Genomic DNA, 25,111 nt, shown 5'->3' with positions numbered 1-25,111 from the left:
TGTGGGGAATACACTAGTAAATGTAAAACAGTACAACACCTCGTGACTGTTAGGTATGATACTGTTTACACTTCTAGAATCTCAGGTTTGTGATGTTATTTTTATTTCCTAGAGTAATTAACAATAATCTCTTGAGCGAAATCGATTTTCTTCGTTTATTTACTGATTTTGTGGGGAGGCAAGAAAGCAAAGACCAGGAAGAAAAAAGAAAAAAAAAAAAGGCAGTAGCCAATACTTAAAAAAGAACAAAGTCTTAATTCCCTGGGACCTGAAAAATAAGAAAGCCAGCCCAGGGCAGAGAAGTTTGTCTCTGGGTTTAACTCCTGGGCCTCATACTAAACCTGACAAGCTCAGGGGAAGCCTGCATGGAGGGCCTTACAAACCCAGTGACCGAAAGTAAACACACAGGGCGGTCTGAACGTAAAAATTCCTAACTAATAGCGGTCATGGTGGGTAGTCATGTGTAGCATTCCTAAGGTACGTTATCTAAGATGTGCAAAGACAAGAGATAAAGAAACTGTCTCTTGTCTTTGCGCATCTAAGATAACATACCTCTGGAATGTCAGAAAATCTCTTCCGGAGCCTCGAAGGCACAGCACAGGCACCAAGCACAGACCACATTGTTATCTTGTTGCCCACATAACCTTCTGTGCTGTGTTCTGTCCTGTACCCACCACTGTAAAAGAAGTATGTGTCTCTGTTTTGCTTTTTATCTAATCTCAGATTCCCTACTTTGCTTTCTCCCACCTCCCTAATCTACAATCTGTGGATTTCATGTAACCCTCACCCGCCCCCCCCCTTGGGTCTCCTTTGATTCTTTATCTAAGAAAAGAGCAATATGCAAATTAACCATCACTCCGTCACAAAGATGGCAGCGCCCATAGCCACAGATGGTGGCGCCCAGTCCCCTCAGCCCAGCGGAGTACCCCAGTCCTGGGGGGGCGGCCTCTGGGTGGCGGCCGTGGAGGGTCTCTGGGGGACAGGGGGCCGGCCCAGCCCGGAGAGGAGACGGCGGGCCCGCCTCCCACGGAATCGGCGTGGCTCCCTCCCGGCTCCCGTGGAAGCGGTGGGCGGCCTGCTGCTCGCAATATCACGCGATGGGCTACTAGTGTATAAAATAAGCTGCAAAACTGCCATCCTCCAGAGCATTTTCTCAATCTGTTGAGGTTTGGCTTCCTGGCAATTGCCGTCACTTTGACTCAAATAAACTCCTATGAGGCTTTTCTTAAGGCCGGACATTCTTCCCTCGACACTCATCAGTAAATGCTTAAAATCATTAGACATAAAAATCAGCTAATCAACTATAGAAACCACTATGAAAGAAAATACACCAAATCATGGGAGATGCTTTAAGAGTAAGAAAAAGGGGCAATTATGCTTACTTTATACACCACTGCAGTGTTTGAATTTTGTGTGTTTTATCTTTGCAATTAAAAACACACATATATTCACATACACAAATCAGCAAAGAGGGCCCCCTACGTACCCTGGTTATCTCCAGCTTAGTGAGACAAGGATCCTGAAAAGTTTCCAGGACCCTGCGGAGAGAAATGGGAAGACAGGGCGAGCTACTCAGAACTGTGAAGGGTCTGCACAATGGAGAATGAAGTAAATCCATCACCGACAGGAAAAGACTAGTGGGTGGTAGAATAACATTCCACGCCAGGGTGGAGCTGGGTGGCAGATTCCCCCCTTCCCTTCCTTGCATAAAAACATTTTAAGACTGGGAGTGGGAGTTTTGACAGGAAGAATAAAGTGATTATTAAAGGAGGTGGGGAGTTATTCTGCAGAAAATATGTTTGGGACTTAGCCCAGAGCTTTTTAAAAAATGGTCTGAGTTAGAAAATGTGTAGCAAATGAGTGCATATAACATATGCACGTACAGTTTGAAGAAACGAAAGGAAGACATATGCAACCACCGCTGAGCTGAAGCAAACACTGTCAGTACCTCGGACAACCCAAGTGCCCGTGGGCCCCTCCCTTTATTTATCACTCCCTCCCCCGGGAAAGAACACTGTCCCAATTTGGTGCTCATCCTTCCCTTATTATAACTACTGCACAAGTGTTATATCCCTAAATGACATATGGTTTTGTTTTGCTACATTTTGAACCTTTAATTTTTTTTCATTCAACACTATGTTTTTTGAGACCCATCCATATAGATAATTATACCCACGGTTCATTCATTTCACTGCTGTAGAGTATCTCATTGTATGAACGTAGCACAATTTATTTAAACATCCTACATTTGGGTTGTTTCCTGTTTGGGGCCATAAGAAGTAAAGGAAAAAAAAAGGCCAAAAATTCTAATCCATGTCTCTAACACATACATAGGAGTTTCTCTTAGGGGTATGGATCCAGTTTCACGTGCTTCTATTTAGATAACCAATTGCCCCCAACCCATTATTTTTTATTTATTATCATTATTTTTGTTGCTGTTGTTGTTAATCATCATCTGAGGACATTTTTTTCCATTGCTTTTCAGAGAGTAAAAGGGAGGGAGGCAGGAGGAGAGAGAGAGAGAGGAACATCGATGTGAGAGACACACATCAACTGGTTGCCTCCCCTAGTCACTCCAATTTGGGGCAGGAGCAAACATGCAACCCAGATACATGCCCTTGACAGGGAATCAACCTTGCAATCCTTCGGTGCTTGGGCTGATGCTCTAACCACTGAGAACACTGGCCAGGGTCCAGACCCGTTTTTTATAAAATTTCTTCCTTTTCCCACTGACGAGCAGAGCTAATTCTGTGATTTACCAAGTTTACATGTATGTGTGGATCTGTTTCTAGGTTCGCATTCCGTTTCACTACTCTATTTGTCCATCTCTATCCTTATACCCACATTGTCTTAATTTGTGATCGCTTTATAACAACTTTTGAAATCTGGTAGAGTAAGTCCACCCATTTTGCTTCTCTTCTGGCTATTCTTGGCTCTTTACTCTTTCATATAAATTTTAGGATTACCTTTATCAAATTCCACCTTTAAAAATCCAGTCGAGCCCTGGCCAGGTGGCTCAGTTGGGTGGGTGGAGCGCTGTCCTGTACACCAAAAGGGTTGCAGGTTCAATTCCCCTTCAGGGCACATCGCTATTTCTCTCAACTCTCTATCTCTCTGCCTCTCTCTCTAAAATCAATAAAAACATATCCTTGGTAAGGACTAAAAAACATTTTTTTAAAACTTATTGCTATGATGTTAACTGAAGGTTTTCTGCAAATACACTTTATCAGGTTAAGGAAGTTCTCTTCTGTTATTAGTTTAAGTGCTTTTTATCATGCTTAGAAGTTGAATTTAATTGAATGCTTTTTCTGCATCTACTGATAAGAAAATACATCTTTTCTAATATGTGAATGCAGGAAATTGTTTATAGTTGTCTAATGCTGACTCAACCTTGCATTCCTAGAATAAGGCCAGTAATCCCGAACTTTTCACTTGGAGAGTCAGAGAGGTTAGATGGCATCAGAATAGAAACTCACTAAACTGTACAGTGCTAGCCCTACTTGTTCACCTCAAGACTCTGTCTCCTCTATGGCATCGTTCCTGACTCATCCATGCCTCCTCTGAGCTCTTAGAGCATTTACTATTTTTAAAAAATCTATTTTTATTGATTTCAGAGAGGAAGGGAGAGGGAGAGACAGAGAGAAACATCAATGATGAGAGAGAATCACCGATCGGCTGCCTCCTGCATGCCCTCTACTGGGGATCGAGTCCGAAACCCAGGCATGTGCCCTTGACCGGAATCAAACCCAGGACCCTTAAGTCCACAGGCCCACACTCTAGCCACTGAGTAAACCAGCTAGGGCTAGAGCATTTACTACTGACAATGTCCATTTGACACTTGATGTGCTATTCTGTACACCCGTCTCCCAGCTAGAATACAAGACCCTCAAAAAGCAGCAACTAGTAAGCACACGACAAATGCTTTCTTAAAATGCTTGAAATATTTTTTTGGATAAGATGATGAAACATGAGTTGCATAATAACGCAGCATCCTTAGAAAAGGAGATTCTTGGACATGAGTTTTCTAGAGAGCTGCAGCTTTAATATGCTAACATTCACCAAAACTTAAAAATCATTTTATTAAAAGAAATGTTTTTATTGATTTTTAGAGAGGGAGGGAGAGGGGTAGAAACATCCGTGAGAGAGAAACATCCATCTGCTGCCTCTTGCACACCCTCTATTGGGGATCGAGGCCGCAACCTGAGCTTCTGCCCTGACCAGGAATCAAACTGGTGGTGACTTCTTGGTTCGAGGGTCGATGCTCAACCACTGAGCCACACAGGCCGGCAAAAATCACATTTAATTGTACTCCACACGTTCCTGTTTTGTTAACAGCGTTCTGGCTATGCTTTATACTCTTTTTTTTTTTCATGTTAAGCATAATTTAACTTTTTTCTTGTTGAGTACAGTCTATCAGGATCATCAGTCATGGTATTGTGCTAAAGATATTGCCGTGGCTATGTAACGTGTGGGATGCAGAACCTCAGCTATGGGCCTGAATGAGTCTTTAATAGGGAAGGAAAAAAACTGGCATTTCCCTCTTTGGCATTGACCTCTAGTTAACTCTCAGCAGCGATTTATACATTCCTCCTCCACTCTCCTCCTCCCTCCACCCTCTTTTACCCCAGAATTACACAAGGCACAGCTGTAGGACTGATACGTTTTTTTAGCAGTGATACTGTGAAAAGTTACCATTTCTTCAGATTACAGCCTTCCAGAGCTTGTTTTTCCATTGTAGACTCTCTTCTCTGAACCTACTCCTAGCTGACCTCATCACTGCTTCCAATTGCTAGAAACCACAGTTGCTAAGACCCTAGACCCCAGAGCCAGGCTGCCTGGGTTCAAATACCAGTTTGACGTTTATAGTTCAGTCCCATGACAAGTTACTTAACTTCACTATTTCTCCGTTCCCTCAGCCATATAATGAGAATAAACATCTATCTACCTCACAGGATTGTATGACAATGAGTTAATATTTATAAAGTGCTTAGAACATGGCCTGTCGTAGAGTCAATGTTAAATAAATGAATAAAATCCTGTCAACTTGAACTCCCACTACTCTCTTATTTCCGTGTCTCCTAAAACTACTCCCCTATTTCTCACTGGGGGGGGTGGTTGTATCGGTGGTGGTGGTATTCTTTTGAGGGCAGGGGCAGTGCAGATACAACTAAGTGATCCTAGCAATCCTTCCCACGAGTCAGTGCTTCTCTCAGACATGGACAGGGTGGGGGGAGGGGAGCTCGTCAGGTGTATTTCATTACCTGTTTTGTTAGCCAGGCTAAAATGAGGAAGGAAAATGGAGCTGTTCATTTAATCAGCAGCACAGGGACCTAGGGACATGTGTGACTGCTGACTTCAAGTGTTTGCAGGAGTGGGATGGAGAAGAGATGGCATTTAAAACTCTACGGACCTGCTCCCGGCTTCCCATCACTGAAACACGTTTCAAGAAGGGACTGGCGACCAGGTGTCAAGGATGCTGTAAGAAAGGATTTTTCTAAAAAATGTAGGGCCAGGTAGTCTTGAAGATTCCCTCCACCTCGAAAAATTTCGGCAATACGAGTGAGTCATCAGGACGTTGCATTCTAGTTGTGAGTCACACAACGCCAACGCGCGCCCCCAGGCACAGAATTCTTCACACACTCACACACACACACACACACACACACACACACACACACACACCCAGTCCTTGGCACACAACTGATCTAGGTGAGGAATTCGAGCCCTCGGGCGGCCCACAGCTCGGCTCACGGTAACAAAAACTTCTCTGAAACTAAGCGCATCAATGAGCTGATTCCAGACTTCTGTTAGGACCAGCAAGTACAATAAATCCCAAGTGAAATTTGGCAAAAAAAAAAAAAAAAAATGTGTATCCGGATGAACTATCAGACAGTCCTTCACTTCACTCCCCCGAGGCCGGACAAAAGCCAGTGGAGTGAGCTGGCAGGTTAGGGGAAGGGGCAGGGCGGCCCCGGTGAACGGGAGCCGGGCGAGCCGCACGCACCCCGGCGGGGGAAAGGGACAAAGGCCGCGGGGAGCGCGCTGGAGTTGGAGGCGGGCAGGGACCCCCCGCCAGAGCGGCCAACAGTCCAGGTTTGAGCTGGGGATGCAAACGGGAGCCGGCAGCGGGTTACAAAGGGGCAACGAGGAGGGTCCCTATTTGCCAGCGGGGGGCCCCGGCCAGGTTCCTCTCTGCCTCCGGGGAGCCGGGTCCGGCTGCCCTCCCTCCGCGGGGGGCTCGCGGGGCCCGGGACGCCGGAGCCGCAGCCCCGAAGCGGGTCCAGGGGGACAGGCCGGCGGCGCACCTGCTGGCCGGCACTCGGTCCGCACTGGGATCCGCGCCCCCGCCGCCTCCCGGGCGCTCAGCCCCCTCGGCCTCGCCTCCTGATTTCGGAGGGTCCCGGCTCCCGCCGCCTCCGCCCAGGCGGGTCCCCAACCCCGACAGGAGGTCGGACACGCACGCCGTCGTGCGGGCGCGGAATGTGGGGCAGCGGCTGCCTCCGGCCGGCCCCGCAGCGCGAGCGCCGCCGCCATCGCGGGCCGCGGCCACAGGAGCCGAGGGGCCGCGCCGGGAGCCACTTTACCTGGGAAACCAGCGGGAGCAGCGTCTGCTCCACCGAGCGAGTTTTGATCTCGAGTCCCGAGTCGAAGCCGAAGCTGGATGGGCCGGAGCCTGGCATGGCCCCGGCGCCGCCAACGCCGGCGGGGCCCGGAGAGGCGGCCATGGCCATCCCCCGGTCGCACAGCTCGGACGCCGCGCCACTGCGGGCCCGCCGCCTGCCAGCCAGCCCGCCCGCGGCGGCGGCAAGGCACCCGCGCCGCCGGAGGCCCCGCCCCCGCCCGGGCCCGCCCCTGGCACGGCCCCGCCCCGCCCCGTCCCGCTTTGCCGCCGCCGAGCCCCGCCCCCGGCACGGCCCCGCCCCCACCTCGCACCAACGCGCTTCGGTCGGGTTCGCCCCGAAGCCCCGCCCCTAACCCGGGCCCCGCCCCGTCTGTCTCCGGAGACCGCTCTGCAGTGGTTCCCACGCACGTCTCGCCCCACTGGACTAAACAGGTCACCTGAGGGCCTCCCGCGGCCTCTGACCACGACCAGGACAACCGTCCCCGGCAAAGCTTCCCGTCCTGGGATCGCTGAGTCGTTCTCACTCCCATTCGGCGACAATGTGTAGAAGCTGCGCTGGGATTGAAACTACCTAGTAGGGCAGAACCAGAGTCAAGTCTGAAGGGAGAGCGTTTGCCCTGCGGCGGGAATTCCACTAGTAATAGCGCTTCAGAGGTCCCATTTCCCCTCCACGCGGCTCCTTTTGCGACTTTCTCACAATACTTTGAGCTGGATTGAAGATGAAATATTTGATTATGCAATTAAGGAGTACTGGGTATCTTTCAGGCTATTGTTCGGAATTACTCTTGAAAAGGAAATTAAATAGAGCGTATGAAAAAGCTTCACCTACAGTACAATACTATTACTTTTTAAAAAATATATTTTATTGATTTTTTACAGAGAGGAAGGGAGAGGGACAGAGAGTTAGAAACATCGATCAGCTGCCTCCTGCACACCCCCTACTGGGGATGTGCCCGCAACCAAGGTACATGCCCTTGATCGGAATCGAACCTGGAACCCTTCAGCCCGCAGGCCAACACTCTATCCACTGAGCCAAACCGGTTAGGGCAATACTATTACTTTTTAAAACTACTTTTCCAAATTATTTTTCTCCTGTTGCCTAGCACAGAACAGTTTAACAGCTGTTCATTGCCTGAAACGATCATTAGTGTTTACTTCTGACTAAACTCGCGTAAGGGTAAGGCTGAGAAGCACAGCGCCCCTGCGGGATTGGAATGGGGGAGCTGAATACCCCTTGCCTATGGATTCCAGGGCAAAGCCAAAGGAGGTTGTCAGGAGCACACTCGCTCTGAAGGGTCTAGCCTTATGCAACAGGCTGAGATGCACGTAGAAATGCTTTGTGAACAGGCATCGTCTGCCAACGAGAAACCATTAGAGTAGAAAACTGTGTGACTGGCCCTGACCGGTTTGGCTCAGTGGATAGCGCCTTAGCCTGCAGGCTGAAGGGTACCAGATTTGATTCTAGTCAAGGGCATGTACCTTGGTTACTAGCACATCCCCAGTAGGGGTGTGCAGGAGGCAGCTGATGGATGTTTCTCTCTATCCCTCTCCCTTCCTCTCTGTAAAAAAACAATCAATAAAATATATATATTTTTTAAAAACTGTTACTGGCTAGTCACCCTTACACCTCAGCCAGGATCATTTCTCCATCCATAATGTCAGGTTGATGAGCTCAACACCACCAACTCGAGGTGTCAGCAAGCTCTTTTGCAATCATCACCGATAGGTGTTTCACAGGACTTCCACTGTGGGTTCAGCTCCATCTTCCAGGTTGGAGCTGCCTGGCATAGATGCCAGGGCTGCACCTATGTCTCTGGTATTGAATATAGCCTTAACTTAGGCTTATTTTGTTCATTCAAAAGGTACAGTTCCTTTATACAACTTTCCCCCCCTCTGGTTGCTTACTCCTCAGCCATCCACCTCATCATTTCCTTATCCACCCACCTTAAGGCCACCTTATCCTGTGTACCGAGGGCTCCAAACTCAGCCTTGGATCCTTTTACCTCTTTAAGGTGCCCAGCATCCACTCCCCACATGCATCTTCCTTTTGTAAGTGACCCTTATTTCATAAAACTTCAGTGTAAGCAGTGGTGCCAAAGAAGATTAGGACCCAAGAGACAGTGTATTTGTGAAAGTCTGACTTCACAAACGATCAAATTTCTCAACATAAATGAGACTACGTTTACCACCTGATTCATTCAACACCAGTTATTTTATTTCAAAATATAAATATTTTACATTTACAAAGTACTTACATCAGTAGGTTGTCAAAGCAAGTTAAAGCTAAGAAACAGCATTTGTGAGAGAACAGAGGTGTATTGTATTTGAATATTCTTTTTTTACTTTCACACCATCTCATCTCTACTTTTTCTGAGAATGCAGAGATGGTACATTTCCCAAAATTACATAAGCAATCACAATTACATATCCAATTTTGGTTTCAAAATCAAATGGTGCCTGTTATACACTCCAGTCACCTAAACAAATTGGCAGTGCAAGGGACAAAAGGAGGGTTTTCTTTGGGATAGCTGTAATAGTAGTTAAATTTTGAGTCACTGCAATAAAGAAGAAACAGTGTTTGATAATAAGCCAAAATGATGTTACTTTAAGAATTGCTTCCACACCTTTCATTGTAAAATATAAAGCTGGAAAAAAAAAACAAGAAACCAGGTGCGAATAACTCTGGACTTGGAGTCAGAAATTCTGAAACTGAATTCTGGCTCCATTACTTTGTGTTATAAACTTCAGGGGGGAAAAAAAAAATCACAAAAACCTTTCTGAGCCTCCAATGCCTCATCTGATAATACTTAACACCTGCCTATCTCACAGGGTTGTTATGAAAACAATCTGAAAACTATAAAGTGCCATACAAAAGCATTATTACAATGTAATATCAATATGTCACCACTGTATCTGCACATTAACAGATCCTTGAAAAACTTGAAAAAACTAAACACAAATACTGATTTTACGTACCATAGGTGGTAAGACTCTCTATACTTTACATATAGCTCCAAAGGGCAAGTATGTTTTCTTTCTAGTATTCTCAGTAAACTTTGAGATTTGTTAACGATTACAGGGTACCATGGTAACAGATATACTTTTCAGAAATTCCACTAAGGATGTCTTCTACAAAAGCTGTAAACTCACTGTTACAGCTATGTTTCCCAAAGGACCAGTAGTACTTTGAGATGCTCTGAGAAAAGGAAGGATGGCGCCGAAGTTCAAGGTCAAATAAATCTAAGTAAACACAGTCTTTGTCCCCTCATAAATTCACAATATATAATAGCACATCAAAAACTCTGAGAAGTCCTACAGAAAGAAAACAAACCCAGCATGTCTCAATTTTAATTGACCTTGGAGTCCCCTCCCCCATGCACACTTTATTCTCTGATACCACCTAATAACATCCATTTGAACAACTGCTACAAGAAACACGTTTTTCCAAAAGCTACTCGATTATGAGGAAAAGGGAAAGAGAAGTAGAACAATGGACTGGGTGAAAAGAGAACTGTACTCTACTCTGAATTCTGTTACTAACTGGCTGTGTGTGTTAGAAAAGCCGCTCGGACCTTTGGATTTGTTCCCTTCTCTAGAAAACGACAAAACCACCTAATTATATAAGGCCCATTCTAGCACAGAATGTCTGTGATGCCAATAGACAGTCTAAAAATAAAAGAACTGTAAATCAAGTCTATCAAAAAACAACTGCTCAGTGTTGCAGATAGTATGCACATTTTTTGCAGGTCCTCGGTAAATTAATTAAATGAATATATTTTTATTGCAAACTATGTAAAGGCAACAAGTTAATAAAAACAAAAGTACTTATTTTCAGCTGGAACTAGCATTTGGAAGTTTACTGTCAGAGGCTATTTCCACTGTGAAGTGCCTACTGTACAACTCTTGTAAGGGTCTTGGGAGACCCTCAGGACAGGACCAGAGTATGGGAAGTCCCGAAGGGGTTTTTCCTATAAACCTGGGGTGGAAAGCTCTGGATAGCTCACCTAAATATTGCTTTGCTCTAATCTAACCCTCATGGACTGAATTTCTGAGTATTTCTTACCCAGCAGGGACACTTCCTGAAACGCTAAATACAATGTAAGTGAGAACTAGTGGTACTAGGAAGTCCTGAAGGGTCACTGATGGGTTCCTGCTAAGACCAAGGTCAGCCAGAGGATTTTATCTGTAAGCCCTGGAGCAGCCCTTTTTAACTGGAATAAACAGCTGCCATTTCCAAGAGCTACGGAATTTGTTTAAATATAGCATCTCCATAACAATTCTTGGGTATGTTCCCACTGCCCAGGGTCGCTCTACACCAGTCTCAGAGGTCAAGGGAACCCTCTGCCAGCTCACCACCTCTAATGGAAGGGGGTGTTAGGATTCCTTGCAAATGGAAAAAAATAAATAAGACTGGAATCTAAAGCAGTCTGACAGCTCACTTCCAGGAACAGAGAGTATGGTAAGAATTTTGGAACTGAAGCAGGACTTATATATGGAGTTTATGCTAAATACAACACTCCTGTTCTCTGAGAAAGAGAGGAGCACGTTTGTGTGGAGAGTTTTTGTCTCCTCCATTTAGTTTATAACCGAATAGTGAATGCGAACTTAACACTAATCTTTAATCGAGCTGTAAAATGCAAGACACTGTGATGGGATTTCTGAACTCAGTTTTTACTGAAGCTACTTCTACTTCATCGATGCATTTTCTCCCTCTTTCTGGGTCAGATCCGAACTGAGAACCTGAGGGCTGGTCATCTTTAAAACTGGAGCTTGAGACTCCTACCTTTTCATACCACTTGATCTCTATGCTCTGTGAAGGTTCTGCACAACCTCACTGCTCCTGAGGGGCATGTTTGTGAGGGTTCCAGGAAGCCCTCCCCTAGCCGGCCAGCCTCCCCGTCCTTATGCAGCTGCTGCAGTGCTGGGGCCACTTCAGTTCCTGATCAGGTCTGGGTAGCACGAGGACACCTCTGTTCCTGCTATTCCAGGGTGACATTACATCACTGCTCATTTTGGCAGCTCTAACCTAGTCTCTTAGTGCTCAGAGTGCCCCCTCTAACAATCTGGTATTCCAATGAATAATTGTAATCAGCTACAGCCACACATTAGCTCAAGTTTAGTTTTTCACAATATCACTTTGTACCGCTAAAAGCACTTTGAAAAAACATAATCTGTATAGGCACCCAACTCATTGTGTACAACATTTACCTCTTGTGAATGCGTGCAAATTACAGCTATAAACTTACCAGTATACAATTAACAGATACAAACCCGATTTCTTTTTTAACCCCTTTAATGCAAATTTTTTATTTTGGCAATACACATGATCTGGCTAAGATTTACCGAAAGAGAAGGCCTGCTTACGAGTTATCCCCTACAGCACCCTGTACAGTGCCTGGCTTGGGCCTAGAGTTTGGCAAACTCTTAGCAAATGTTTTACTGAATAACTGATTAAGCAACGAACTAAGGAAAGCAATTAGTGGCCAAACGTAACATTGGTGTTATATCAAATGACAATTGTTGAAGGGTTCATAGGAAAAATTAGAGATGTGCACAGAGTCTACGGTATAAACAAAGACTTCACGGGAGCCTCTCTTCTAAATGGAGCTTTTCTTAATATCGGAATAAATTTAAGCTAGTTATACTAACTGTGCTCTTTAGTGAAAAAGTCTTTGAGGTAAAATAATTTCTCCTTTTAAGTGTTTTCCAAAGCGGTGACCTCTGATGCTTAAGAAGCCTTTCTCCTCCACATTCCCCCAGGGCCAGAGAAAGAGCGTGAGGACTGTTTTATACGGCGGCAAGGGCACAGAGCGCAGAGCTGGGTTCTAGTCCCAGCCCTCGGGAACAGGAGGACAAGTCCAAGGACACCTATTCTACTGGCATCTCACAGCACGGAAAACTGGAAAGTAGTAGAAGAAACACTACGGCATACGCAGAGTTTGCAGACTTACGGAGTCAGAAGATAGGAGGCCAAATCTTACTGAACTTTATGACTTTCAGTTCGTCAGTTTTCTGAACCTTAGCTTCATCATCTGTGTGAAACTGTTATAAAACAACATAATGCTGTATGAAAGGTTATGTGAAGTTGTTGTGAAATAATTACAGGCAAGGAGACTTTGTAAAATGTAAAGCACTATCCTGGTTATTGTGATATCTGATAAGTTTAAGAAGTTACAATGTATGTCAACAGGCATTCATCTAGAGTCTCATGTGCAAGGCACTGTGCTAAGTGATGGGAAAATACTGCATAAATATAAAATTCTGGTCTGTAAGTAACCAAGTGGCAGAGTTCCAAATGGTGAAACAGGGATACATTTAACAAATCAGAGTACCGATGCACCTGAGATTTTTCACTTGAAACATTTGGAAAGAAAAAAGAAAAATCACCACATGAATTCTATCACATTGTTACCATTAACAGCAGCGGACGTGTATTTCACTTCAATGCCATTGGTCTGCCAAGTTTTAGAAATTTGGCAACAGTGTAATGCGGGGATGGAGGCAGAAGAAAGGGGAGAGAGAGCTTCAATCAGTCTGTCTCTCCTAGGGTTGCAACACACAACCAACTGAACTTGAAGTGAGCCACCTGCCCTTCCACGGGAGCCTGGTTCCTTCTTAGAGAGGACCATACATTGTGGGAAAAGGGTAGCAGACACATTTTTCCTGCTCAAGCAACTACGTACTCAAAAGTGAAAGCCCTTTTCATTGAAAAGTGACCGTTGTAGAAAAGTTTATGAACAGATTTCTTAAAACAGGAGAAAAATTACATGTATGTCCTTTCAACAGTAGGTAGTTTAGGGCTCTTAAAAAATAACTTTATAAATACATATTATAATAATACAGATAAGCAAAGGGGGTAAATTTCAAGCCATGGTACCAGTGTATACACTGAAACTCTTAACTAAGCCATCTTAGCAACAGTTAGGTGAGCAAACCACATCTGGGAGCTCTAAAGCTGTGCTTTAAAATGCAAAGCAGCTCACAGCAAGTTCGCTCTTGCCCACGCATTCTGGAGGATGGCCAGGAGACTCCTCTTCTTCCCCCGGCTCTGCGAGCTAGGCTCAGCCGAAAGGACAGGAGACACAGCTGAGCTGAACTCACAGTCAAGGTTGAACTTCCTAGAGAAACCACTGAAGCGGAAGCCATGTCAGTCTACTGAAGATTTCAGATCTTCAGAAATGTCACGGAAAGTCCTATAAGAAAAAATAAAATTCGTTTTGCTTTTGGAAATGAGGTGGTAGGAAGAATGAAATCACAGAGATACTAAAAAAAGAGAGGAAAACAGCACCTAACCAGTAATTAAATGCAATGGAATAATAACTTATTTTATAATCTGAGAGCCTTGATGAGGTTATAATAGTCATTTTTCTTAATATTATCACGAGTTGATATTTTGAGTATTATTTCAAAGTATGCTAGTAACAAGAACTCCAGAGTTGTTATTTTTTGCTGAGTCCATTATCTCCCATCCAAAAAACTATTTCCCTTGAAATTAACAACCATGTGACTATGTTCTAGCCAATGGGATGTAAGTGGAAGAGCAGTGTGACTTCTCAGCAGTGTCCTTAAAGAGAAGGGTGATCTTCCCTCCCCCACTCTAGCCAGCTGAGAAGTGTACACAAGGATGTTAGAGAAAAACACTGGAAGATCAAAGATCAAAAGCCAAGTGAATAAGTTTTATTACAAAACAGGAAACCTGACCCAGCAGAGTCCAAGCTCTGAGGGATGTGGTTCAGGGAAGGAGAAATGAGGTTAGGTCTTTTCACCAAATTGCCTGGTACTGAACTGTCTGACCCACATAGGCAAGCTAAGTGCGTATCACTAACTGGCAGGTAACATCTAGGCTGTATAGCGGTGGTGTGCTGCACCTGTGAGGCGCCTGCCTCAGGACTGTAGTAGCTCATTTGCCTTTACTACATAATTTATATGCCCAAGCTAGGATTACGTCACCCAGTCAGGCCTGCATCTGTGCTGGCAGCCAACTGGCCAGGTCAGAGTTTATCAATGAACATGAGCCCAAGCACCCACCTTAGAGGAAAAGACCTCACACCAAGGCTGGCACAACAGCAAGGAGGGAGGCTCGGCTGGATGTTGTGGAACAGTTATACCAGCCCTGGACTGCCTGCCTCTGGACCGCTTTCACCCGAGAGAGAAGTGAGAGAAATCAACTTCTAGCTCTTTTAAGTCATTTGAGTTCTACTGACAGTGGTTTCTTGAGTTTGTTTGTTTTGGGCTATATGAAGCTAAATCTATCTTAAAGGGTACAAGTGTGAAGCAGAAGTTCATTGCCATCCTTTTAGCTAGAAGTTACCTTGCTCCTTCACAGCAGTATCACCAATTAGGACCGCAGAAGAACATCTGAGCTCAACAAGCTAGTTTTCAAAACAATTTTAAAGTCTTCAAGCTATACTATATTAATTTGTAGTCACATCACTACACCACGTTGTTCCTTCTAACATTATTTATCAAATAAAGCCCTTTTTATTTTCATACCTTATAATTAAAAAGATTAACTTTTTCATTAGAAATAGACCTAAAATAGAATATAAGAAAAGTGTTACAAAGCTTCAGGAAATCACTCATAGTTATGGAAACAAAAGATGACAAAAAGTTGTCATTAGATACAAATTACTTAAAAATTTGCAAAGCAAATAATTTTGAACTTCAGGTGCATTTTTTGTCTTCCCAATTTTCAGTTCATATACATATTTAGGAGGGTGAGCTAGAGAGGGCAGAGGTAAATTAAAGACTGACCCTTTTGTACAATGCCGGGAGTACTTCAAAATCCAGAGGGGCCCAGGTAAAATGGTACAGTACAGAGATTACATCAAGGCTCTTCCAATGGGTGGTGCCCTCAGCCTCTGAAGCGTGCCTCTAACTAGCACAGCTCTACTTCCAAAGGAACAGCTGTGAGTAATGGCTGAGCTTCCTGGCTCTGGCTCTGGCGGTTTTGAAAGGGTTTATGTGTGATGTGGCCCAAACCACCATATTGAATATATGCTGATGGGCCTAGGAATCGAAATGAATTGTTTCCTTAAATAACTTGAAACTCTGAGAAAAATTCCCCCAAACTAAGATTTATATATACACACTAGAGGCCCGATGCACAAAATTTGTGCAAGAGTAGGCCTTCCTTCCCCCAGCTGCCGGCACCGGCACCCAGGACCCGGGCTTCCCTCGCATATTATGCTTTTTTTTTTTTTTATGCTTTTATTATTATAGATGCTTTATACATATTACTATCTACCAATCTGTCTATTAATCAAGTCAGGGCTTCTCAATAACATCACTATTGACATTGTTGGCATTATAAGATGTTTAGCAGCATTCCCGCCTTTACCTACTACAGTTGTGACAATCGAAATGTCTCTAGACATTGCCAAATGTCCCTTAAGAGGAGCAAAATTACCCCCTCCACAACCATTGCTCTAGATACCTATTTATTTATACACCTATTTTTCATAGCGCCCCCAAAAGTTGTGTTTTAACACCTGTATAGAGGCTAAGATGACTACCAAATGTCGCAGAGGACAATCCCAGGCAGTACTCAATTCTGGGAACCCCTGGAAAGGCTTCACAACCAATAACCAAAAACTGGCCAATACTAGAAAGCATTCCCAACACCCAACAAGTTTCTAAATTCATCCTCTGACATCTTTTCAAATTTCTAAGTTACCTGCAAGTCTGAATCTCTAATGAGACAATTCCTCAGATGATGAATGGAAAGTCCTGCCTCAGGCAAAGAGGCATGAAATAAGATTAAGACTGTGGTTGGCCTGGTGACTGCCTTCTGTTGACAAGTAAGCTTAGCCTTAATGTTGAAATTCATACCTACTGTTCAATGCTCCCTCCAGGCCAAGAAAGCCTCCAAATGCACTCAGAAGAAAGAAAATAAAATTAAGCAAGCTGAGAAAACTCAGTTACTGAGTTTTTTAAGTTACTGAGAGTTTTCCATCTCAACATTATATCTTCTTTAGATGTTTAGGTTGGTGAAGGTGGTGTGTGTGTGTAAAACCTTATAGTCATAACATTGATATTAAACCAACTTCCAATTTTCTCCTGGAAAACAAACTCCATAATCTAGAGATGCAGAAATAATTTCTTTAAAAACATTTTAATTGAATTTATTTAAACTAAAATTACAAAACAAAATCAGGTCACTTACCCTGCATCTGTCCCACCCCCTGCAACTACCAATCTGTTCTCTGTATCTATAAGTTTGGTTTGATTTTTTAAGAGGACTTATTTTTTAATCCTCACCTTAGGACATGCTTATTAGAGAGAGGAAGGGGGAGAGGGAGAAAAAGGGAGAGAAAGAAAGAGAGGGAGAGAGAAAGAAAGGGAGAGAGAAACCGGTATCTATCAGCTGCCTTCCATATGTGCCCCAACTGGTGATCAAACCCACAACCCCGGTATGTGCCCTGATAGGGAATCAAACTGGCAGCCCTTCAGTGCACAGGACGACGCTCAACCAACTGAGCCACTCCAGTCGGGCGGTTTCTTTCTTTTTTTAGATTCTGCATGTAAGTGAAATCATAAGGGATTTGTCTTTCTCTGATTTCTTTCTGGCCTCGTCAAGAGGCACAGAGCTAACTAATTTCGAGGGCTCATAAAATTGCAGCTCTCTAGATTAGGGGAAAAAAAGAAATAAAGACTACATTGACATTATTTCTAAAAATGGTGAATGTCTTATCTAAACTACCAAATTACAGTCTTCTTTCCCAAACCATAAGGATTATTATGCTCCTTAGAACCAGGGTGGTGGAACCAGCAATGCAGGATGAGCTGGGGACAGAGGACAGCTGTGAGCATTTAGAGCTCCTTTAAGGGCAACGGGCAATGTGCAGTGTGGTTTCCCATTCACAAGCCTTTGCTCCTTGGAAAATGTTTGGGGATCTGCTTCCCCTAAAGCAGTGATGGGCAACCTTTTGAGCTTGGTGTGTCAAACTTGCCAAAAAACTGAGCATAACTCGGGTAGTGTGTCACTTTGAGGAAAAAACATTATTTCGCAAATGTTTCATCCTCAGGAGCAGCAAATGTTTCATCCTTGGCATGTGGCCGCCTCAGCGGCCGCGTGTCATCAGAAATGGCTACGCGTGTCAGTGCTGACACGCGTGTCATAGGTTCGCCATCACTGCCCTAAAGTTTCAATGCGATTTTTAGGAAGATTCAGTTTTATGTAAATCTTTAAATCTTTTCTGATTTAACAACTCAAGAGCTGTTGACTCTTGGCCTCCCAGAGAAACAGAATAAACTTTGAACATTTGAAAATAAAAAACCAATAAAAAGCATTAAGTGACTAATTTAACTTCCATTGGCTGGGCATAGCTGAGTGTGTATTTCTTAAACCCTCCCCAGCACATAGGTACAAAACCTGTGATCACTATTATATCATATCATCACTATTCACATACCTTCTCTTCTAACAGATATGGAATAAACTTCTAAGACTGAGGTTTGCTATGTTCCGTCTGTCTTTTTCAACCTCAAGGTTATATTGCAATATTCTTTTTATCAAATCTTCTCTTGGTTTCACTAACCTATTAACTCATCAAATTTTCACTGAGCACTTTCTATGTGCCAAACACCAGGCTAGGAATGGTAAAACAGTGGTAAAGAAGTCAGACATAGCTCCTACTTTCAGAAAGCTTACCAACTAGTGAGAAAGACAATTAATGAAGCACACATTTATACACTGTGTATTAAGTTCCAATAGAAGAAGTACAACATGCTATGGGGACACACAGCAGGGACATCTTACCTAGTCTAGTGAGTTCCAGCAATGCTTTTCATTAAAAAGGTATAGACCATGATACTGGATTTGGCTAGAAAGGGGGTAGTATTCTTTTCAGAGGGGAAAACAAGTGCAAAGATGACACAGACTTCAGGGAACTGAAACAAGTTAAAGATGGCTAGAAAATAAAATGTAAGGCGGGCAGCAGAGAGAGGAGTCTGCAGAGGTAGACAGAAAGAAGCCATGAAAAGTTTCCATTTTATCTTGAAGGCCATGTAAAGCCACTGTGGGAATTTTAAGTACAGAGGAGCATAACATTTATGCTTCAGAAAAACCAGAGAGGCTTTGTGGGGGTGCAAAAACAACTTTCCTCATGTTAGCATAGGTAGCTAGATATTAATAAAGGGAGCAGAGGGAACCCAACATTGTTGAGCATCATAAACTGAGGAGCTGAATGAGATCATAAGCCTGCTTCACCTGGAAACTGCAGCATTCATAGGCTCCCCAGGGAACCTCTGCATCCTCCACCCTGGGGACCTAATCCCTACAGGTACCAGGGAAGGGGGAGGAATAAAAAGAGCAGGGACATTCCTCTGCTGGGTACAGGCACAGAAGCCAGGTGGCACGGGGGAGGTGCTTCCACTTTGAGGCATGCACAGTAGGAACTAAGACGGTCATCACAAGGCCGCAGAGCCTAGCCTGGGAAAAGGATTGGACTGGATAAGGGACACAGCACCCCAGAAGATCTAGGAAATGGATAGGGTAGGGGGAGGGCCCAGTGCCAGCCCAAGAAAGACTGGGAAGTGGACTGGTTATTCTAAAAGGGTGCCTGGTCCTTCCCAAGCACGAGATAATATAATCAGCCTAACAAGGGCATGTGGGATCTCTCTCTCTCCTTCCTTCTCTCTCTCTTTCTCTCTCTCCCCCCTTCCTACCCCCCAACATACACTCGCCCTATTTACACATTCTCTCTTCATAACAGCCACGCAGCCCTAGCAGCCACCTGTGGCCCCACAGCCACTGGACTCCAAGCACCAGCCAGGGCACAGCTGGGAACAGAAGCTCACCTAGCGGGATGGGGACAGGGACTGAACGGGACGGAAGCAACAGCACAGAGGAAGCACCTCCCTCTGGATGAAGGTGCTGGCCTTTGCTCTGAGCCTGATGAAGACAAGGCTGGACTTCTTTCACAGTGATTTTGCTTCTACAATAAATCCTACCACTGCACCTTACCCTTCCACATGTGGGCACCCAGAATGCTTTCCTTGTGAGTCCATGAGAGGACCCCATTTCCACTGGCAACACTCCCGCCTCTAAGTTCTTCTAGCTGCACTAACAATCAAATTAACATAAGAAAGAGCAACAGGAACCATGTCTACAATTTATTATAGGTGTACACTTGGGGTGTCATAAGATATGAGACCCAAAGATACACAGGACACCTGAGGATTATATGCCACTTCGGACAAAGGAGGGGAGGCAGGGGTTTGGGATTTCAAAGGAAACGCAGGCAATTCATAGGTAGCTGAGAGGGGGCAAACCCCTTGTAAACCAATTCCTGCTGGGCCACCCGGAGACAATGGGGCACAGAAGGAAGCTCAACACACTGGCTTTGCTAGCCTTCTGCCTGTCTGCCACATTTAGTTTATAATAAGATGCTAAGGTGATGTTCCTTTCCTTTAAGCAGGTTTTTCTATCCGAATTCCTTTAGATTGGTAAGGAGGGAAAAGTCAAAGGTTCTTTCTGAGTCTTCTGTTTCTTAATAACTAGCTTAAAATCAATACCCCAAAAGGTATATTTTGGGTGGTAAAACTTTGGTCTCCCTTAGCCGCACCATGGAAAGTAGACCATATGGGAAGCCAGACTAGAGAGGCAGGGGCCAGAGAAAAGGCCCCTGAGGGTAACCCCAGCCCTGGGTCACCCCACAGGGAACACAGAGGGGTGAACAGATTCAAGAAATGTGCCAGCGACAGAGTCAAAGGAGAGGCAACAGTCAGCAGAGGGTGAGTCCAGTAGCTCCCTAGTAACCAGATTTCTCTCTTTCCCCCTCATTACACCAAATTAAGATGACGGGAAGTACACCCCGACTGAAATTCTGAGGTTTAATGTAAAGGGCTGCAGGAGCTGTAATTTTTTAAAATATATATATTTTTATTGATTTCAGAGAGGAAGGGAGAGGGAGATAGAGATAGAAACATTAATGATGAGAGAGAATCATCGATCAGCTGCCTCCTGCACACCCCCCACTGGGGATCGAGCCTGCAACCCAAGCATGTGCCCTTGACCGGAATCGAACCCGGGACCCTCTAGTCCGCAGGCCAACGCTCTATCCACTGAGCCAAACTAGCTAGGGCAGGAGCTGTAAAGTTTTTCAAGAATATCTTTGTATCTCATTTTGCAAAAATATGAGAGAAAAAAAAAAACCTCTTCAAAACAGCAATGAGTTAGTAATAACTCTTCCCTAGAGAAAGATAAAGCTGAGCTCCTAAAGGACCACATTCGATTGTCACCTTTGGGAGTGTCAGAGGGCAATGGAAAACGATGCCGAGAACAGCATTCCTGGAAGAGTTCCTGGGATAGTCTCCTGCTTCCGCCTTAAGGTTTTTGTGAGCTTTGATATTCAGAGATTGCTGCTCAGCCTTTGGTAGGGGTGAAATACGTACATCAAATCAAGTCTGATTATCCTGTCAAAATATGAAGAAAGTACTCCAAGCCGTATGATTGTAGGCGCGTTTTTGTCCTTTCAAACAGCCCCAGTGTTAACAGGGAAGAGAAAGGGATAGGTTCTGATTACTGACTGAATCAGCCCGAAGTCGTGGGAAGCCCAATGCTGTGCGACATTCACCACCAGCACACACTGCATTCACCACTAAAGGCAGGGAGTCCTCCCTCCTACATCTCTCCTTAGGTGGACAGTTGATCATCTGTCTGAAGACAGATGGCAGAACATAGAAAGAGTCTTGCAAATGGGTCTTTTCAGCCACCGGTGCCTGCATCTGCAGCTAGAAGGTAAGTCTGCCTAATGAAATGCAACCATCCACCCGCTGTTATCACACTGTAACATCAATTCCCAGGAGAAGCCAAACGTTCCACAGCTCATGCCTCAGTAGAGACTATTCCTTCACAGCCCATTCGTTCCGTCAACTAGGAAGTGAACACATTCCAAGTACAAAACACTATTAACAGGTGCTGTGGATACATCAGTTACTAAAACTGACATGGCCCCTGCAGTAACAGCAACCACAGTCCAGTGGGAAAAGAAAAGACAGATATCCAGTCCAGAGTAATTGAGTGAATGCTTATATCTTGAACATGCCGTCAACCTCTAGGCAGGAGATTAGAAGATCTTTCTCTGAGGAATTTACTAGCCCAAAAAGGGAACCCCAAAGCACCGACATCGAAGGCTGCACAAGACAATGGCCCTACCAGATTCATTATGGTAACATACATAACCTACTCACAGCTCTTGAGTGAGTGTCGCACTCTTAATATGAGCCAAGAGCCAAAAATATCTGGTCTCTGATATCATGATTATGTTGTGTTAATACTATGAAAATGAAGAGATTTTACAGATATAATTAAGGTCTCTAATCAGTTGGCTTTAATCAAAAGTATGATGGGTGGGGCAGGCTTAATAAGGTGAGCCCTTTAAAATGGTTTTAGCAGAGACAGAAGTCAGAAAAATACTCTCCAGCTGGCCTTGAGGAAGCAAACATCCATGTATGAATGGCCTGGAGAAGTGGCCTACAGGAGCTGTGCGCCTCAGTTCTACAACTGCAAGGAAATAATTCTGCCAATAATAAACAAGCTTGGAAGACCCCAATCCACACATAAAAACCCCAGCTGCAGCTGACCCCTTGACTGTGGCCTTGTCAGATTCCAGGCAGAAGACCAGCTGAATTGTGCCTGGACTCCTGACCCCTGGGGATGACCATAATAAACGTATGCTGCTTTAAATCACTAAATTAGTGGTAATTTGTTATGGATTATAGAAAACTGATATAGACTTGTCTACTAAAAAAGATAAATTTTATTTACATAAATAATACCTCAATAAACCAGACTGAAAAAAAATAAAATAGCAGACATGGAAATCTCTATGGCAGTTTTAGAAGATAAATCACCTAGAAAATAGGGCCAAAGAGACAGAAATAGAAGAGCAAATAAAAGATGACAAAATGACACGACCAGTGTATGAGGCTCAGCATTAAATAAAAGTAAGTTTCTGATAGGGAGAGAAGGAAATCATCAACGAAATGTTTCAGGAACATTTCAGAACTGCAGAATATAAATTTCCAGTTTTAATGATCACAAAGGCACTAGATAAAAGTGCCAATCAGAACAACAGAAAAAATAGATTAAAAAAAAAAGGAAGGTCCTACAGGCCTTCAAACAGTTGAATTACAAAGAATCAGGAATCAGAGTGGCTTTACACTTTTAACAACTGTGGGAGGTAGAAGACAGTGAAGAAATAACAATCTAAAGAGAAACATTTTTAAACAGGCAAGTTACCAATTACGACTTCAGGAAAAGCCTCTTCAGACATGCATGGTCCCCAAGTTGACCTGCCATGCATGCTTTGCTACCACAGATCCATGTATTGCATTTGATGATCCTATACCTTGCATCTTTAATCTGACATCCCATGTCCCAAAATAGTCCTTTATATTTTCCACTTACTTTTGGTCATTCATGACATTAACTATCTTCTGACCCAACTTAGTTTTCAAATGTTCCTGGTATACAAAACGCAGTGGTTTCTCTGTACTCAGTGTCTACTACCATCTTTAGCAGAGTGTAGGCGCTGAAACACCTCCATCCTGCCAGACCACTCGGGTCAAGAAGGCAGAGATCATTCCGCTTTAACTCACCGCTGACTCTGAGCAGGCCACGGAGTCTGGTTTGCCATGGGCACTGAACTTGTGGGACTCACTAGCATGGCACTATAGATGTTGGAAGCGACCACAAGTATGCAGAGAAGTATGGGCCCGATGATTGCTCCTTCCAGGCCCAGGTAGTATGCTCCGCCAGCCACGGCCAGGCCTGTCAAGTAAGGATGGCCACCTCTGGAAAAAAGAGCACACAGGCTGGCTCATGACTTTTAACAAACATAAACCCTGGAGTAAATCTGTAATACATTCTCTAACACACCGGTCATTCTCCAATACACCAGGCTTTTGACTACTAGTTTATTATCGCTCTCTTCAGATTACCTCAATGTGGATAACTGAACATTGTAATAGCATTGAGATGGAAGAATTTTCTTGTCTACCTAACATGTCTGACCTCTGCCTTTCATATAGGTCCAGCAACTGGAGGAGTGAAGTCAGTAATGTTAGCAGGTACCTTGCACGCATTACGTGGCTGCCTGAAGTGGGTTAATGTCGGCTTAGGATTGGTTATATCAGTCACCTGTTAAGTTTACCTCCATTAAGAACAATTAAGTGAGCCTAATTTAGTAATTAATTAATTATGCTTTTTTAAAAGATGATGACAATATAAGAGCATCCCTGTTACTCATAGGTTAGACTTCTGGCAACCCCCAAAAGTAGTTTTTAGTGTAGGTAGTGCTAAAAGGCCTCACGAGGAAAAGATCTGTCGGAAAACCCAAGATTTTTATTTCACAGGAGAGTCATAATTGTCCTCCAGCATATCACAATATCACTTACATAACTGGAACAAAATAAGATAGATTATGGCAACACAGCACAATGATAATGATAACAAGGGCCACTGACATGAGGGGAACTGGAAAAAGGTATGTTGTTTGTTTCTAGTTTTTAAACACATATGACTACAACAATTTAGTGAGGGGCAAATAGCTGTATACCCTAGAACAGTGGTTCTCAACCTTTCTAATGCCGCGACCCTTTAATACAGTTCCTCATGTTGTGGTGACCCCCAACCTGAGAACCGCTGCTGTAGTGCCTAAGACCATCGGAAAACACAGATATTTACTTTACGATTCATTAACAGTAGCAAAATTACAGTTATGAAGTAGCAACGAAAATAATTTTATGGTTGGGGGTCACCACAACATGAGGAACTGTATTAAAGGGTCGCGGCATTAGAAAGGTTGAGAACCACTGCCCTAGAAGGATGTTTTGTATTATATTATAGTTCAATAAGTAACATTTGAAGTGAGCCAGTCTTCAGAAAACCAATACATTATATTCACAATTTATCTTTTTCCAAAAAAAGATACATGGCAGTATTCCATGTATGCTATGTCAATAAATGATACATTTAAGTAAAGTTCTATCAAAAATGCTTACTGCTTTAAAAAAATGTCCTAGAGCTTTTAAGAAAAAGCTAATTTATTAAAAAAATAAAACAATTTATGCAAAACCTTTCATGTCCTAATGATGCTGATTAAGGTATTATTTTATTATTAAGAAAAAATTTACATATAAATTTTAAATTTTACCTAGAAACCTAATATAAAATGTGCAGTAAACTTTAAAGAAATGAGAGCACTTTGATATAAACTGTGTACCTATTCCTACTATTTACGTATCAATTGTTAAGCACTAGTTACCACACTCTGATGTTCTCTTATCTTTAATCTCTCTCAAGTTTTAGGCATTAAAGCTCCTAGGAGGCTTGTTTATAGAGTTGCTTGTTGCTTTTCGCTCTGGACCTGTGGAGCTTCAGAGTAGTTCTACTTCATTTGTTTTCTACTTTAACTTACTAGAGGAAAAACAAGGGACATACAATTTGTCCTTATATAATTTCAAATTAGCTGAAGGGTGTAC

General features: G+C 43.7%; 2 protein-coding genes across 3 annotated transcripts in view; both read right to left on the bottom strand.

Moving 5' to 3' along the window:
- The window catches only part of CTNNAL1 (catenin alpha like 1), a 55,332-nt gene extending 48,501 nt beyond the window's left edge, over positions 1-6,831 (bottom strand). Inside the window, exon 1 of the mRNA XM_079790074.1 lies at positions 6,585-6,831. Within this exon, the coding sequence (XP_079646200.1) occupies positions 6,585-6,731 (147 nt within the window). The 5' untranslated portion in view covers positions 6,732-6,831. The remainder of the gene's footprint in view (positions 1-6,584) is intronic.
- Positions 6,832-8,245: 1,414 nt separating this feature from the next.
- TMEM245 (transmembrane protein 245) overlaps positions 8,246-25,111 on the bottom strand; it is a 67,331-nt gene continuing 50,465 nt past the window's right edge. Inside the window, exons 17-18 of one of the 2 annotated variants that reach the window (XM_079790072.1) lie at positions 23,228-23,422; positions 8,246-13,815 (exon numbers count right to left, since the gene is read on the bottom strand). In XM_079790072.1, the coding sequence (XP_079646198.1) occupies positions 13,770-13,815; positions 23,228-23,422 (241 nt within the window). In that variant the 3' untranslated portion in view covers positions 8,246-13,769. The remainder of the gene's footprint in view (positions 13,816-23,227; positions 23,423-25,111) is intronic. The other variant, XM_079790071.1, reaches the window with a different exon arrangement.

This window comes from Cnephaeus nilssonii (assembly GCF_951640355.1).
Source record: "Cnephaeus nilssonii genome assembly, chromosome: 14".
NCBI lineage: Eukaryota > Metazoa > Chordata > Mammalia > Chiroptera > Vespertilionidae > Cnephaeus > Cnephaeus nilssonii.
Note: the sequence above shows the minus strand (reverse complement) of the source record. Positions and strands in the feature narration are given on the sequence as shown.